Here is a 17,204-nt window from a genome sequence, read left to right on the forward strand (position 1 = left end):
CACTAACTTTAATGAGGATTGAGATAGATGGTTAGTGGATGAAAGCATTTTATTTGAGAGGAAGATGTTGTTCTACAGCCACTTACATTGCCTTTTTAACCCCTCATGTACTTTTTTTGTGCTTGTCATCCCCCATGTTGATCTCAGTTGTTGTCGATAATGATTTTGCAAGAGCCGGGGGAAAGGAGCCTTCCATCATAATAATTCCAGTTTTTACGCTTCCCTCCTCCTACCACTTAATGTGAGCAGTAACTATTGAGGAAGTCTGAATATCAACAGAAGCATTCAGGACAGAAAAATATAAAGATGTAAAAACGCACTCAGAAAATAATCTGTGTAACCGTGGTTGAGAATATGGCACAGCCTCGGTTACGCCTGCAGTATACAGCAACCTCTGCATTAAGGTAATGTATTTTGTCGGGAGGAGATATTAGTAGCCAAACAGCTGTGACAGCAGGGCTGTGCTTAAGGGAAAAGTATTACTTTTGTACCAATGCCAATCAATAAATGCGAGTTAATGCTCTTCCCTTTCTGTGTGAGTATTGTGGAGACTCATTCCTCCTCCTGATCTTTTCTGTCACCCCCTTATCCTTCCTGGCTGCATCAGCTCCTCACACTTGGGTACCTTGGCTTTCTCTTGTCCTACCCCACCCTCAGTTTTTCTTCAAATACTGTTTCAGAGGGCATCTCCTTTAAAAGGGATTGCTTACATCTCTTATTACTACCCATTTGTTTTAAATCCCAGTCCTGCAAAACTGGGAGGCAGTTTCTTTTATCCTGGATGAAGCAAGACATGAGAAAAGAGATTGCGCTGATAATGCAGGTAAACTAGGTCTGGCCCAAGTCTCCAAGCCCGTAGGAGGACTCTGGATGTCAGCGACAGCTGGATGACACCAAAGTCCATGTGAATCTCATGAAAACTCTCACTGTGTTTCCCTGCATGAAATAGAGCTTTTCTTAACATTTATCACCTTTATTTTTACTGCTCTCTTTAAGTCCCATCCTTGGTCTTATGGCATGCTTGAAAACTGAACAGGAAGTCAAAGAGCCACGTGCAGGGCTGAAATGACAGTCACAGTTACCTGAAGCAACAGGCCAGGGGGGTTTTAATTCTGTGCCACTGGAGGGAAACACATTTCAGTCCCACCCTTCCCATCCTCAAGCCTCCACATCCCCATTTTAAATTTTTTTGGCTCCCAAGTGTATTCCCAGAACAATGTATTCAAATGGAAATGAATAATCACCAGCTTAACAAAAGTCATTAATCCCCTGTAAGCACGCTTCTGCATGAATCTATTAATTCTCATTTCCAAGTTTTCAGAATTAAAGTGTTTGATATAGTACGTGCTACCTATTCTCTTTAATTAAACAACCTCCCACTGTTGAAGTGGGTGACATATTTCATCAGTCAACAGCATGCACAGCCCTCACAGAGAAAGTTTCTGGGTTTGCCTGACACACAATAAAACACTGAACATCAGCTGAAGTTTCCTGGCTCACATTAAATCTCATTTGTGGCAGAAGCAGCAAGGACATTAATTCCCTGGCATCTTTATGACATGTACCTTAAGAGAGAATTGCACTGTTCAGATTTATATTAAATATTCTCTGCACCCTTCTTCACTGATTGAAGTGTGGCTCTGATCAACAGCAAAAATAAATGATTAATAACTGCTAATCAGCGACCTATAGGGAACAGTTTCGCAGCACCAATGCAATTTCAAGTGAATGAATGTCCATTCACCAGTGCGATTCACCACTTGGCAACTCTGACAAGGAATTTGAGTAGCAGAGAGATACGCTAAGCAGTGCTGAAAAAGAGGAGACTAGCTGTGTTTATACTTCTCAGTGCTGCAAAACACGAGGAAGAAAGAGGACCTCTAATAAAGCCGGTGGCAGAAAATACACCAAACCATTTACTTTTCTAATCCTTTTTTTAATTCCCTCTACTTTTGGGAGGGTTCTACAAAGGCTGTATACAGTGCACAGAAGTAAATTTGTGGTATTTTGTGATTTCTTATCATTCTCGTAAATAGGAAGTGGAAATACAACATTCTGTCAAGAAGGTGGACTTGCACACATCCAAGAAAAGCAGAAGTCTGTAGATGCTTTTTAACATAAGCAGGACCCAAAGTTGTTCTTTTTAGTTCTATGCGTGATCAAGAAATCTCACATAATAAGCACACAGACACAAGGAGAAGGGCACAACAGTGAAAGCATCAGGGCAGTATTGGTACTGGGGGTCATCTGGCACGGGTGTCCCGCATCCATACAGGATTGTGATCCTGCTTGCACAGAGAGGCTTAGGACCAAAAACAGACAAGCAGAAGAGCTGAGCATGGAGCAAGGGGACTCACCCAGAAGAGCTCAGGCACTTGAGCAACTCATGTTTTAGGGCCCAGAACTGGTGATTGCTTTGAGACTTCTAAGCTTTTAGGTCACTTTGAACAAGCTTCCCTTAAGCATGTGCAATGCAAGCCATTTCCAAAAGTCCCAGAGGCCTAACACCATCCCCTTGATGGAATCAGATTACAAGGAAAACTTGGGTCATCCAAGAAACATCATCTAATAACAAAGTCATCTCTGGCAGTCCCAGTGGACTGCAGCGTAGGAGGCTGTGAATCACTGAAGACGTGGGAAAATGGCAGCAAGAGACAGAAAAAAAGACCAGCTCGCAGCAGATAAACAGGTGTAACCCTGCTAAATCCTTCTGCAAGCAGTTGTCAGAACCCAATCACTGCCTGGAAACTTGCTGCTCTATTCTTTAAGTAGCCCAGTTCTGATACTAAACGTCTGGAGTAATTACTGCAATATTAAGCTTGTGAATCCAGCCAGCTCCAGCCAGTAGAGAAGAAAAGAACATCACTAAGCAGCAAGGACTGTGAAGCTGAAATAAAAAGAACCCAAGAGAAACAAACCCCCAAACTTTAGCTAAGGCTTGTGTTATACCATCACAAAGATAAACATCAAAACCCATGGGATGAACAAATTGAAAACCACCACTCATAATTTACCCTTTAAGCTCTGTCACATATTAATAGTTTTCGCTACAAAGATGCAATAAGTGACTATCTCAAAAACAAGTCCCAAAACCGGGAATATGCTGGGGGAATGTCTGCTCTGTAGTTCCAGAAGACTGAGGGAAAGTGAGTTTGTACAGTCAAAGTTTATTTTTTTTAATGCTGGCTTATTGTAAATGAACTAAATATGCAAAATCCCTATGGGATGGGAATATAGGGTCCAAGAGCACAGGCACAGCAATACCACAGCGGTTCCCTGGAAAGCCGGAACATTATTCGAAAGGTGAAATAAAACAAACAAAACAAGAAAGCAGTAACAGCATCTTTTTCTCTTCCAGCCTGAGGTTTCCAAGTCCAGAAGTAGTATAGTATTCTTTAAATTCTTAATAGTAAGAAGGCTTTGTCCATTAAAAATATATCTATAACTTAAACCACTTTCCACTAGCTAGGATAAAGTAACATTAGCAAAGGGAGCTCTGTAATTGGAGGGCTGAATTTTAATAACCAGAAAATCTGGGAAAAGCCATAGCAATTCTACAGCAGAAAGCCTAGGAAGTCAGGTTCAGTTAAAGAACAGTGCAATAGTTGATACTAAAGTAAGCATGAAATCCTCTTTCATATGACATTTTCTTTGCAGATTTGGCACCAATTCCACGTTTTATCCTTTTTGCAAGATTGGTAAAGTAAATATGCTTCGCCTATGATAGTTTAGAAAACACAGATGTACAATGCAGTCAGATGCTCTGGAACAGAAGTTAACATTTCTGATTCCCCCCTATCCTCTAAAACCAGGCCTCTTAAAATCATAAGTGCCTTAATACTTTCTGATATCAAACAAAAGTCAGTAAGAAATGAATTATATTAACAGTTTGATCCAAAGCCAAGTCTAGTCACTTTGATCTTTCCATTAAATTTCAGCCTGCCTTGGTACAAAACCTTAGAAAACACGCAAAGTAAATGTTGATGCTCTTTGTGGTTACTGTAATGTTGCAAGGCTCTTTGCAAAAGGTTTTCTCTTTCTGTGTCTCAGTTCATGGCTACTGCCCATTAAAAGCCAAAGCATTATCAAAGTAACAATCAGGGTGCCAGATAAAGGACATGAATCTGCATGTGGTATTTAGTTACGGAAAGCAGCCATGCACACAAAAGACCAGCTAGAAGTCTACAAAAACCTGTAAGAAATTAAATAAGCACTATCATGTTCCCACACCTAAAAGAAAAATGTTAAAAAAAACAACAACCATGTGCAGAGGTACATGTGTGCCTACCAGTACGGGCAGCATCACAGGGTCAGTGATTTTGTCTTGTGCTTGCATAATTACACAAGAATCTTGCTGAAGTATGTTAACAAGTCTGTATATTCAACACGTGGTGAGCATTAATTGTAAGCACTTACCAGAAGACAGTACCAAGACTGGCTAGTTTCCTGAGTTCTAGGGCAAGAAATTAAGATGGAAGGAAGCACTGTGAAATCTGGAGTACTGCGTTCAGCTCTGGGACCCCAGCGTAAGAAGGACACAGCCCCGTTAGAGTGAGTCCAGAGAAAGGCCACGAAGATGGTCAGAGGGCTGGAGCACCTCTCCTATGAAGCCAGGCTGAGAGAGTTGGGGTTGTTCAGCCTGGGGAAGGGAAGGCCCCAGGGAGACCTTCCAGCAGCCTGCCAGTACCTAAAGGGGGCCTACAGGAAAGCTGGAGAGGGGCTTTTTACAAGGGCACGTAGTGATAGGACAAGGGGTAATCGTTTTAAAGTTGAAAGAGGATACATTTAAATCAGATATTAGGGAGAAATAAACGCTTTACTGTGAGGGTGGTGAGATGCTGGAACAAGTTGCAGAGAAGCTGTGGATGCCCCATCCCTGGCAGTGTCCAAGGCCAGGCTGGATGGGGCTCTGAGCAACCTGGTCTAGTGGAAGGTGTCCCTGCCCATGGCAGGGAGGTTGGACCTAGATGATCTTTAAGGTCTCTTCCAACACAAACCATTCTGTGATTCTATGATGATTCCCTGTGGGCTGGAAAGCCCAAGGCTTACAGAAAGCGTAAATGACATTCAGAGAAAGAAGCATCTTCATTAACTCTTCCTATTTTGTAGTACCTGGCTACCTGTCATCTTATATGAGCATGAAAATCTCTAGCTGTCTAGATCATCCGCTTTCTTTTTCAAGCCAGTAAGTGATGGATGTGGTTTTCACCATCAGAAAGCACAGCAGTCCAAAGCCCAGGGAATGATTAGTTCAGAGCACCATGCTAGAAGTTCCTAACTCACTTCTACCCATCCCACCTGGGAGGAGACAGGTCCCATTCAGAAGTCAGAAAGCCCCACAAGAACTGATGGGGAACGAGCAGAGACTTCGTCGGTCAATAATACTAGTAGAAAAGGTGTATTTTAGTTTAGATGCACTGTTTTGCAACAGTTATGTTCTCCTGCTTTAGAAACAGAATTGTCACAGTGAATTTCAGTGCTTTTCAGGCCTTGCATTGCCCTAACATATGTGTACCGATAAGACTACTATTAAAACTTACAGGAGCACCAGCAGACCTCTGCACTGAAAAGAGGCAATTCAGAACTGGCACCGAATCTTACATGTTCTCAAGCCTTACACATCATCAGCTCCCAATCCAACTCATATCCATGTGGATGTGGAACGATATAGGCCCAACACAGAACCTCCTACTGCTCTTCCACTGATGGAGCAATCCTGTATTTTCCGGATGCTGATGGCAGGCAACATGTTCATCTGGTTATGGCAGTGGGCAGCTGGGTGCCCTGGCTGGCATGAGTACAATTACACAAGAGCAGCCACTTCTCATATTCAGTGGGAAAGGCTGGTCTGAGGGGAAGCAGGCTCAAGGGGGTTGGGTTTTTTCCAAGTATCAGAATTAAAGTTGGAATAAATTTGAAGTTGTATCAGGGCTGTAAAACAGATGACAGAAGCCAAAGGGATACATGTCCCCAGCAATCAGCATGGTGGGTAAGGTAGAAGAGCAGAGTACTTTTAATGCAATCATGGGCACAAGTAAAACTGTTCAAACATTGGCTCTCCCTTCAGAGAGCACTGAGCTCATCATGGATTAGTCACCCATGTGCAGCCTAGGGCAAGTCTGCACTCATGTTCAAATGTAATTAAACCTTTCCCTAGCAATCACCCTGCTATGGAAAGGCGTGCACCGATTCTGAAAGGATAAGCAAGTTAGTTCTGGAACATATCAAATTTGAAAAAAAAAATATTTTAAATGGAGGGAAAGTAAACACATGCACACACACATCTATCTGGGACAAAGGGGATTTCTTAGATGTCTTCATTTCCTGCCACAGAAGCAGAGGCTGACTGCTTATTCAAGTCCACTGCTATTTATACCCTGTCTCCACATCATGAGAGAAAAAGCAAGACAGCTCCACAATGAATCTGAAGTTCCTCTGGCCTGGGCCTGCCAAGCCCAGTCCCTTAGCAAATGCCTTGTGCAATCATTTTGGACTTCCCTCTTGCTCACTGGTGCCAACACATGTATCATCGCACTTGCGTGGGTGAGCACACTCATAACAGCTTTATCTGTCACCGGTCCTTCATGATGCTTCATTTCCATGGCTCCTCAGTGCATGCTCTTTGCCTGTTCTCCATCATCACTCCACAGTACACAGCAATCGTTCTGGCTGCTTTCTTCAGTTTGAGCTGCTCCCTCCTTTTGTACATGGGCTGAGGGGTATTTGTTTTGTTTTTAAAGTAAAGGGCTTTGTTTACAGTATCAGGTTTTTAAATGAGGATTTATAGCAGACCCCATAATTATAACAGTCCCAATAAACAGTACAAACTGTCATTTACAGCTGCAACACAGTGTTATAGTTATATGCCAGCATAACATCTCCACTATGTCAGCCTAACTATACATTGATGCACTTCAAGCAAATCAGATCTCACAAAAACTATAACTGCTGAACTGCAGCTCTCTTGGAGGAATCCTTGGTATTTCTCTCTTCAGTACTGGAAAATACCATCCAGCAGGTCAGGGAGAAGAAACTTTGGCAAGCATGAGAGCAGGGGTGGGCAACCACCTCCAAATACCAACACAAATAAGAATTTCACTGCCTGTTTTGATGAGCACGCTGTGTGACATTCAGGGGAAATATGCAGAAATACTGCCCATGTCATTTTCCCCTCACCACTTCTGAGCTGCAGTTGCTTAGCCTGTTTGAGCACCAAGCTTTCAACAGTGAGAACACAAGCAGTGAAGCCCTAAAGTCAAGTTGCTGATTTAGGCTGGGATGGTATCGTCCAACCAACCACCTCTCTGAATGATAAGAAGAGGTTTGCTCAAGCAATACAGTTGCTTGGTGGCCTGCTCCTTGCTGTGCCTGCAGCACAAATACAGCTCCACCCAGGGAAGCAGGACTGCTTCTCTGCAACCTCGACACATACGGGAAAAGCACGGAGTATAGCAATTTTTCCCGTTCATTAGGTAGGCTCTAAATAGTAAAGGTTGGAAATGGAGGGAAAGCAGAGACAACTGAAGAAAGGAAGGAGCTGAAAAACTGGAGAAGCTTTAGTTTAGGGTACAAGAGAAAAGAAAGGAAGAGAGCAGAAAAGGTGAGTATGAGATGAAGTGCAAACAGGGCAGGAAGGCAGGGCAGAAGAACAAAGCACAGGACAGGCAGGATTCCTGGAAACTCAACCAGCTCAAAAGGAAGCGATGTCAGACCACATGCAACTGCACTAGAAAACACACAGGAAAAATCCATTCATTTGAGTAATCATAAAAGTAAAATTGTTGCAGTTAACAAAAAAATAACAAAAAAATCAAGCTAGATGACTGCATGGCGCCTTATCCTCAAAGGTTCAGTACTGCATTTAGTATGCACAGCTTGGTTTCAGATATATTTCTAAAGGCGTCTGGGTTTGTTTTTCAAAAATTCTATGAGCATCACAGAATCAGTGTTCTGCTAATGCTGAGGAAAGGAGTCTCCTTCCATCCGTAACTAAAGTATATCCTGGCATTGCACTATATAATGAGCTTCTCCCTTTTTACAGTTTTAAAATGATTAGCGAGCACTTGCAGAGTGATTTGATTTAAACCAGAACTGTAACCTGTTCTTTTTTTTTTTTTTTCTTCTTTCCTAAAGAATGGCCAGAATTCATGCTATTAGCATGAAGTGTTTCCAAGAACTAGCATAACGTAGGAAAGTACCTTCAGTTCTTATTTCTCCCACCACAGGATAATGCAATTCATCAAGAAGGGTATTATTTCCCATTAAGCCAACATTGGATGGAAACACCATTGTTCCAAACAGTCCACAAAGTTTCAGAACAGCAGCCAAAGAGACTTTCTGGGAAGTAACAGGACTGCCAAAGACAGATGCATGTGCATTTTTGAGGAAAAGGTGGAGAGGGAAGGAAAAGCAAAAAAGACAAATCTGATGTTAATTTAGGGAGATGAGTCTCAAAGATCACCATTAAAAAACATGAGATATTGCTGTCAAGGGGCCGGTGACTGATAATCTAACACTCACCACATGGCAAAGGACTGACCTGAGGCTGTTAACTTTTGAAACATGCTCAGACTTCTCAGTTTTGCAGAAAAAGTTACACCAAAGAGCATCAGAAGGCTGACAATGTAGGTTCGCCATATACTATATCAGAAATGCCAGCTAAAAAGAAATAACAATTTCTCTTAAACCATGCCAAATTTCATACCAGAATGATTTCAGAGACAAGCCAGAGAGAAGCGGCACATCTGATCAAAGTTACCTGTTAGCACAAGAAACAACTCTGTGCCTTATTAACACGGAACATCAAAAACTGGTAATGTCAGCACCCATGGCTGAATTAGTAAGGGCAAAGGACAGAAACAGGCACCCTGTGGCATTCTCCATGGCTCCCGTCCGTGACTGGTGAACACTCATTCAGCAGCTTGCTCTCCTCTTCACGTTCAGCTCTGTGCTCAGCCCAAGCCAGAAGCACAAGAGCCTTGACTACATTATGGAAATCCCTTCTAACAAAATCCCAGTTACCTTGTCTTCAGTAAAGTCAGGTTATGTTAGCACAAAGTTGGGCCAATGCTAGCGCAAACCCAAGTAACGTGGAGAGGTAGCCCACTTTTCACTGGGATATAAGCCTTGAAGGATTTTCAGTAGGAAAAGCTGTCACAAACACCAGTACCCTTAATTTTCTTTAGGGCCTCAACATCCACTTTCCCTCCTGCAGTGTTAATTCCTGGAATTTACTACTCAATAAACAGACTGTACACCAAAAAAGGGTTAAGTTTCACTTTTACAAATCAGCTATGCATATTCAAATGAAAATAAGCATACTAATTCTCCAGAGAGAAACCATCAGATACCTGCTTCATGATCCCAGGAGCTTTTTATCTCTGCCTGTCTGCTGGTGCCTTACATGCAATTCTTTATGGCTGTATTATCATCATCATCATCTATGGACTTAGTATTCCGCACGTACCAGCCACCCACAACTGAAGGGCTTCTTTGCATTACCGATTATAATTGCACTAAATGCTCTGCTGGTTCTTTAACATAAAAAGGAACAAACAAACAAAAAAAAAAATCATCAAGCTTATTTTAACTTGACAGAGTTGAACCCAGGTAAAAAGCTAAGTCAGTAACCCACGGAACCCACTAATTAATTACCATATAGATGTATGTATCCAATCTAATGGAGATCAAAATCAAAATTAAAAAAAAAAAAAGAAGTAACCCATTATTCACCACCACAGTTTCAATTACAGCTGGGAGAATAATTCCGGTTAACATATTCTCTGTGGTCTGGCTCACACCCAAAGAGATGCTTCTTGGGAGGCAGCTCAGAAACAAAATTTGGCTTGAAAACTGGAGCAAGACACCTCTTTCGAAGTCTTCCACAAAAATCAAAACAAAAAAAAATGACCAGCACAGAAAAGTCCTCAGAATCACAGTTCTCCCCTTTTGAAGATTACTACTATTTTCTGGAGTAGGACATTGAGATTAATAAATGTATCCATCCATTCCTTCGTTAAGATGGACTGAGCCAGCATTAATTTGTTAACTTTGTAATACTTCACACACACTAGCGCCATATGATGTCAAACTAAATTCACTTAGGAAAATAGAAAAGAACATTTCTTACCTGTTACTTTTTCCTCATAATTGTGGACTCCCACTGCTGAAGATAATTTGTCACGTTAAGATTCTTCTTTTTATTTTTAACCTCCCACTCCTAAAACATTTAATATTACCAGATATGAAAGAAAATGCATGGAAAAACTTATCTTTCAATGGTTTCATGCCATTTCTGTTAGTCTGCTTCTGTATAAGCTTGGGTAGATTTTTCAATATCAGGGGAGACAATCTATTTTATAACAAGAAAAGAAACACCAATAATATGCCAGAAAAAACTTGCATTTTAAAATACAAAAGTAGTATAGGGTTCCAGAGGCATGCAAAGGAAAATATTATAGCATTACGTAGATTATATAGAGATTACATTTCATATTAAGTCAATTTAGGTCAAAACCCATTGTGCTGAATTTTTCAATGTACTATAACTATATCCAACAGCTGTAGATATGAATGCCCACCTAAAATAGAGAAAAAGACAAGACATTATTGCTTTTGCAAGATACCAGCACAAGAACATACATGTATTAGGCATTGTTATATACAAAGTTGGTGCACATTGGGTTGCAATTGCAGTACGCTTTCTAGAATAGTATTGCACAACTGATTTACTTGTTACTTAAAAGCCTATTCCACCGAGGGGCAACTAGTGAATGAACAGCAGCATTTACCTACATCCTCCTTCTACTCTGGAACCTTTCACTCCAGGCGATCTATAACACTATTCAGGACTGTGCACCCTGTAACTTCCTGGTTTACACTTTTCCACTTCGTAAGAAAGGCACCGAATTTTGGAGGTACCGAAGAGAAAGGAATAGAAAGTTCCACAGTTCCTAGTGTTTTTTAAGAGCTGAGAGTTACTTCAGCAATACACCTTTCACAGATTATCAGTATAAATAAGTTAACAATTTTCCATTTAAAAATGAGTCATCCCATCCCACTGGAATAAGGAAACAGAACTAATCAGATTCAGATTCTGGTGATTGCACAGGTCTCATTTACCTCTACATCACTGAATTAAACTAGTTTAAGACCAAGAATGAACAAAAGCACTCACAGATATTTAGTAGCTTCTGCCAAGTAAATTGCCAGACCTAATCCAAAAGAAGCGTGATCCATTTTCTAGTTTCTGATTTATAAATTAGGCAAAATCTGACTCATTTTTATAAGTAAAATTGTATAGTGGTATTTTAAAAGTACCTCATCTTTGTGTCATAACAAAAGTTACTGTTTTAAGTGTGGAAGATCTCTGTTTCCCCTTAGTGAAATCATTAAACCAGGCAGCAAACTTTACAGCATAGAAAAGTTACAATAAACGTTTGGAAGAACAGCTGTAAGCTTTAAGGATTTCTATGAATTTATGAGACAAAAATATCTGGAGAGAGAATACTAAACAGAATCATTCAAGAGTGGGACTTGACAGTCCATTCATATAGTCCATATTCATGTTAATTACCCAACTGCATGTCTTTATTGCCTCTTCTCTCCCCAAAAGCCAAAACTACACGAACTCTTTGCTTTTATAATACAGTAAATCCATGTGAGTTTACCTGGCATGCTTTTGGTTCACTCTTAGATTAATCCTTCAATAATTTGTCCCCACCTAATACGTGACTGCCTTCAGTACCAAATCAGGTCAGCCGTGGCTACCTGGTACCCAGCGACAGTATTTTGCTGACAGGTACTCCAAGCCAGCTGAGCACTGCACAGCTGTATTAAGCGTTCTGTTGTACTTCTCTGCCAGACCCTCGGGCTGAGACTCAGCACCATGCCGTGGGTTCCTGCTTCTTCCAATTTGGATCTCAGCTGCCTAGCTTGGGACTTATGCAGAAGCTTGCGTGCATTTATCTGCAAACCAGTGTAAACCCTGAAACTCTCCAATGGTTTTGGCCAAATAACACCATCAGTAGCATGGTAGGTACACCACACTGGAATGGCTGGCGTAACACTAGCCTTCTCTCCTTGGAAAATGTCTCATACATGCATGCTTTCATAAGACTGAACAGCATAAGAGCTGGGACCAAGGACTACACTGTAGATATTTAGGAAGAACAGCTACTACAGCACCCTTTAAATAAAACATCCTCAGAAAAGGAGTGCTACAGAACAGATGGGCTGTGGTGTGTAAGTTCAGAAGTGACGGGATTTTGACCTTCTTTTTGCACCTACTTGAGGCAGGGTTAGTTGGCGACACCACAAACAGTCAAGAAAACTGGAAAAGGAAGCTCATCAATAAGCTCCTGGAGCTAAAAGTGAAAACACAGATCTCAAATTCCTGCCACTGCATGGAAAGTGTGGCAACTGCTACAGATTCAGACAACTCATTCACATTCTTATGTAAACACCAGCAAGGCAAGAAAACATTAACAGCTGTACAGGAATAATACTGATACATCCACACGAACCAGGTAAGATGGGAAAAGCCAGACTGAATACCATAAAGAAAAATCACCACTTCTACTCCATCAGAAAATATTTCAGCCTTTAATGAAAACTGCAGGTGAAGAAACTCAGGTCACCACAAATTCCTCTCATCTTAAAAAAAAACCCAAAAAACCAAAAAACCAAAAACAAAACCAAAACACACACCCAACCCCAAGCTTTGGCAAAGAGGCTTTAAGTAGTCAAAAAATAAGGGTGAGGTTTTGTCAAACAATAGAAAGGTACATTTAAAATAGGAAAATAAAAATAAAATATGTGTCTGTTGCACATTTATTAAGCAGTTAGTACTGAACATTGTTAATGCTTATGTCCAATGCAGCAAATGAGGTCAAAAATGCAGCAAAACTTGCAGAAACTTATCTCAATTTGTAAAGACCAAAACAACTGAAGAACTATTACTGAGCCTGTCGAATGGACAGCATATTGATTAAGTACAGCATGGGCAAAAACAAAATGAGGTTGTTTCAAACAAACACCCACCCCCCCCCAAAAAAAAAAACAACCAACAACCCCAAACCCAAAACAAACTCAAGTTAGTCATTCACACTGCTGCATCATAAATTAACCAACTGCTTCCAAAACAAAATACTTTAACAATTAACATGTCAATACACAGAAGCTGTTTACAGAGGATGAGGTAACAAAAATTTTTTGATAAATCCATTAAAATATAAAGCATATGGTAAAAACTTCCTTTATACATCTGTTTGATTTAGTTCTAAGCTACTAAGACTAGAACGGGGTTAGGAACTAAGATAGCTTGTAAAAAGGGACTATTAAAAAAAAAAGTGGAAAAAAGGATTGCAAGAGGCATACAAAGGCTCCTGGAACAGGAAACATGGAGAACATTACAGAAAAATGAACAAGGGGCATGAAAAAGTAATTGCAGCAATCAGTTTACTGAAAAGGAAAACCATTCCCGTATATCCTTCTCCCAGATACTACAGAGTCAATGAGATTGAAAAGCAATTCACTCAAACTTGAAAATGCCCATACAACATATAGTTGACCTTCTTAATGTCATTGCCATACTCGGTACTTGCTTAGTTTCACCTAAAGAACTAGATATTAGATGGCAAAAACCTACATTCTCTGCAGAATTCATTTAAGAAGTTCAAGCAGCAGCCCACTGTGGAGTCCTTCTGTAGGTAGACTGTAAACAACTGGTACTTCTAACCAACTTCCCAAGGAAAGTTTCCATATTCTCAGAAGATAATCATGGGTAGGTGCTCTTTGGGATAACACATGACCATTCGGGAGTGCTCTGACTCACTGCTTTCCTTCATTAAGCTGGACCAAGCAGAAGTGTCACTGCCAGTTTTCAGTTAATGCATGTACACAAATACAGTTGTCAGTTCAGATAACCTTACAGAAATAAGATTTCAAGAGTGATGGGAAAAGAGCACATGTGCACAATTTCAGAAATTGTACTTGCCCCTCGGGTCTGAGCAAGGCTGCAATTCATTCGCAGATGTACCAGTGCAGTCTCTGGCAGTGGTATGATTTACGCCAAAGCAAGGCAGACAGTGCTGGTGTCTGCTTAACCTACACTGGAGTTATGCACAGAGGTAGTTGTACTACCACTGACTGAGATACAGTATAGGTAAGGAACATGTTTTAACAGCAAAAAGGTACCAGGAAACAGCTCCATCTCGCAGTTTTCATTAAAGCTATGAACAGACTTACTTATCACAGAAACAAGTAACACAGAGCTCATTAGACACTGCTTCATATCACTGTCCCCTGCAGTCACAGAAGTTTTCTTTTTAGGCCACACAAATTCCAAGACAAACAAATTCATTATTCACTCTATTTCACCATTCTAAAGCAACACCAGGACTACCACCCAAGGATAAATCCAGTACTCCATCATGACATAATACCTTTTTTATTACAATATCCAAAAAACTGAGTATGCAAGATTTTGAGATCTCATGATCCCTTCTTCAATCTTAGGAATGTGCCATCTAAAGACTGTATATTTAAACCATAAAGGAGTTTAAATGTAAAGAAAAGAGAAAAATGCAATTTCTTCATAAACATTCTGTGTGTCTCTTCCTACCAACCACGCCATCCTCTGTAAAACCCGAAGATTTCTTTCTGTAAAGCAAATATATATATAGTGTTGGTAGCCCGCCCCACCCCGTCCCAAGATCAGTTTTTATTAATCTTCTGTATTAGTGTCAACAATCAGCTACAGATACATATTACTTTGAGAATTAAATACATAATCGTTTAATTCAAACAAGCAGAAGGGCAAGAGGAAAAAGCATTATGTGGATGGCACATTTGGTTGCAGATTACCAAAACATTCAGCCTTTACAATTCAATGATTCTTTCTCTAGTAATCAACTTTCAAATAAAATTTCTCTTTGTTGCAATTACAGACCAAAATACACTAGATAATTTTCTTTTACTACAATCTTACCATAGTAGTTTAAGAAGTACTATTACAAAATGCTTTTAATTAGTGTACTCTTTACAAAGAGTCAGAGAGGCAATGTAATAGCAGAGTACAGTGTAAAGAGTGCTTCTAGGAACTAGGAGTTTTTGTAATATGCTACTTGGTAAGCGATATAGCTACAGAACTCACAGCCACAACTGTTATGTCTACTCTCTCTCACTTAAGTAGCTGCAGCTTCAGTGCATTCAAACTGTGCCCGATGTCTCTGAAAGGAGAGTTCTGCCTTTGTGAGCAATCTGAACAGATTAACACTGGTTTGAATTGAAAACACCCCTCCTTGATCTGAGCTAACTATGTAAACGTACACAGGAGAGGGGAGTTTTGAACTCAGCCAGGAAGGTGAATGCTCACCACGGCCACCAAGGGAAACTCTCAACCTGAAGAGAGGTGGTCGGAGAATAACAGAACTGGAACACAAAAAGAGGCAAACAAAAAAAAAAAAAAAAAGACAAACAGCAACCAACAGAGCAAACACTTTAGAAAGAGCCTAATCCTTAAGCCTGCTTCAGATATTGCTCTGCTCTATAAAAGTGAATTTAGGACCTAAGGCTTGTAAGTTATAAGAGGCCCATGTGGCCAAGTCCATCTTCAACGTCACTGAAGTGCTTTCACAAGATATAGCTTTTCCCCGTGTTCACTGGTGAAGATGGGAGCCTTTTTGTAGTGTTCCACCAACTCATCCATAGTATTAAAGCGACGCTGCCCAATACAATAGACATTGTCCACGAGCTGCACCTTGAAATGTTTGTTCTTCCCCGATGCTTTTAGAGATACTGAGAAGTCACTGGGCTGTTGAGAAGAATTCAAAAGAAAAAAAAGAATTACATAAAAGTGAACAAAATGAAGGCGTAATTTTGTGGTTTCAGGAACAAACTGTGTCATATAGTTGATGGTAATTTATGCTAGTCTTTGTTCCACAGCTCGGTGCTTCAGCTACTTAAGAAACCCAATAGTCTATTATTCAATAAATAATTGCCATCATTATTAACGTGCACAGTTAAGTCAGTTAAGTGAAAGCTCCCCAGATGCACAGTCTGAAGTTGCCAATTACATGACTAAATTGCAAATATTATCTTAGTTACTCAACCTAGAAGCATGAGAATGTCAAGGAGAAGGGAAAAACTTCCAGCACGTATGGTTTCTTTGCTAGAAAGTCCTGGAGAAAGCAATTATTGCCATACTGCTTGGGCGAGATGAAAATTCCCCTTACCACTTTTTTTAGAGCCGTGACCACTAGAGGGCCGTTCTTGCTTTGCATTGCAAAAGCCAAAACCCCATTCATCTTTTATCTTCATTATCACACGTATGGGGAATAATTTCTCCTATTGAGTACACATTTTTTGTAAAAAAATATAAAGCTATAGAACGAAAACACAGTACAAATCTCACCATCAAACCACTGTCCAAAAAAAGACAAAATGTAAGCACTAATTAAGATATTCAGGACAGAACAATTTCACACTATACATCTCTTTGTCTTGGCATTGCCTTAAGGAAGACAGTTGGGATGAGACCATTCCGCTTTCTGCACCACATGCCACCTTAGGAGGGTAGAAAGGACACACTGTCCCTCTCTTCCAGCTGAACTCCATCTCTATCCATTGACTGCTGCTGGTTGGCCATACGGATGGCAATACAGGACTTGCCCTGCGAGAGGCTGCTGGAGGCAGCTGTTGCCAGCCAGCAGAAAAAGGAATAATAACAAATAAAAAGCACACACCAGAGTTTGTAGCAAGTGCTTAATGGAGATAAGTAACACCTCTGCCCCACCACTCTGCTGCTTTGGTTGGGCCACTGCTGCAAACCTGACCTTGTCCAGGGTAAACAAAATGCACAAGGGGCTATGTGGTTCACAGCACTGCCTGACAAACAGCCCCAAGCGCAGCTGTGGCACAGCAGAGGTCCAAGCGGGGTGGGGTGAAGGCATTTGTACATTACTGCTTTCACCAGAATTTGGTTCATGAAACCACAGCCTCTGGAGTCCTCTACGCTGCATTTGGGGGGTGAGATACTCACTGAGTACATACCCAGGTAAGCTGAAGGACAGCATTTTCTCAGTCACGCTGTCTTTTTTTCCTGCAACGATGCATGTCTCCACCCCACGCATCCCCCGTGTTCTGTCTATCCCAAAATCTCATCCCTTGCACCTCCCTCTCACCTGTTTTAGTACCGATGCCTT

At 40.8% G+C, this 17,204-nt stretch overlaps 1 protein-coding gene across 2 annotated transcripts in view; it reads right to left on the bottom strand.

Annotated features, from left to right (window-relative positions):
• Positions 1–14,433: 14,433 nt before the first annotated feature.
• NCK2 (NCK adaptor protein 2) overlaps positions 14,434–17,204 on the bottom strand; it is an 88,864-nt gene continuing 86,093 nt past the window's right edge. For both annotated transcript variants that reach the window (XM_055701953.1, XM_055701954.1), the window contains one exon: positions 14,434–15,814. In XM_055701953.1, coding sequence (XP_055557928.1) covers positions 15,620–15,814 — 195 coding nt within the window. In that variant the 3' untranslated portion in view covers positions 14,434–15,619. The remainder of the gene's footprint in view (positions 15,815–17,204) is intronic.

Source organism: Falco cherrug, chromosome 2 (genome assembly GCF_023634085.1).
Source record: "Falco cherrug isolate bFalChe1 chromosome 2, bFalChe1.pri, whole genome shotgun sequence".
Lineage (NCBI taxonomy): Eukaryota > Metazoa > Chordata > Aves > Falconiformes > Falconidae > Falco > Falco cherrug.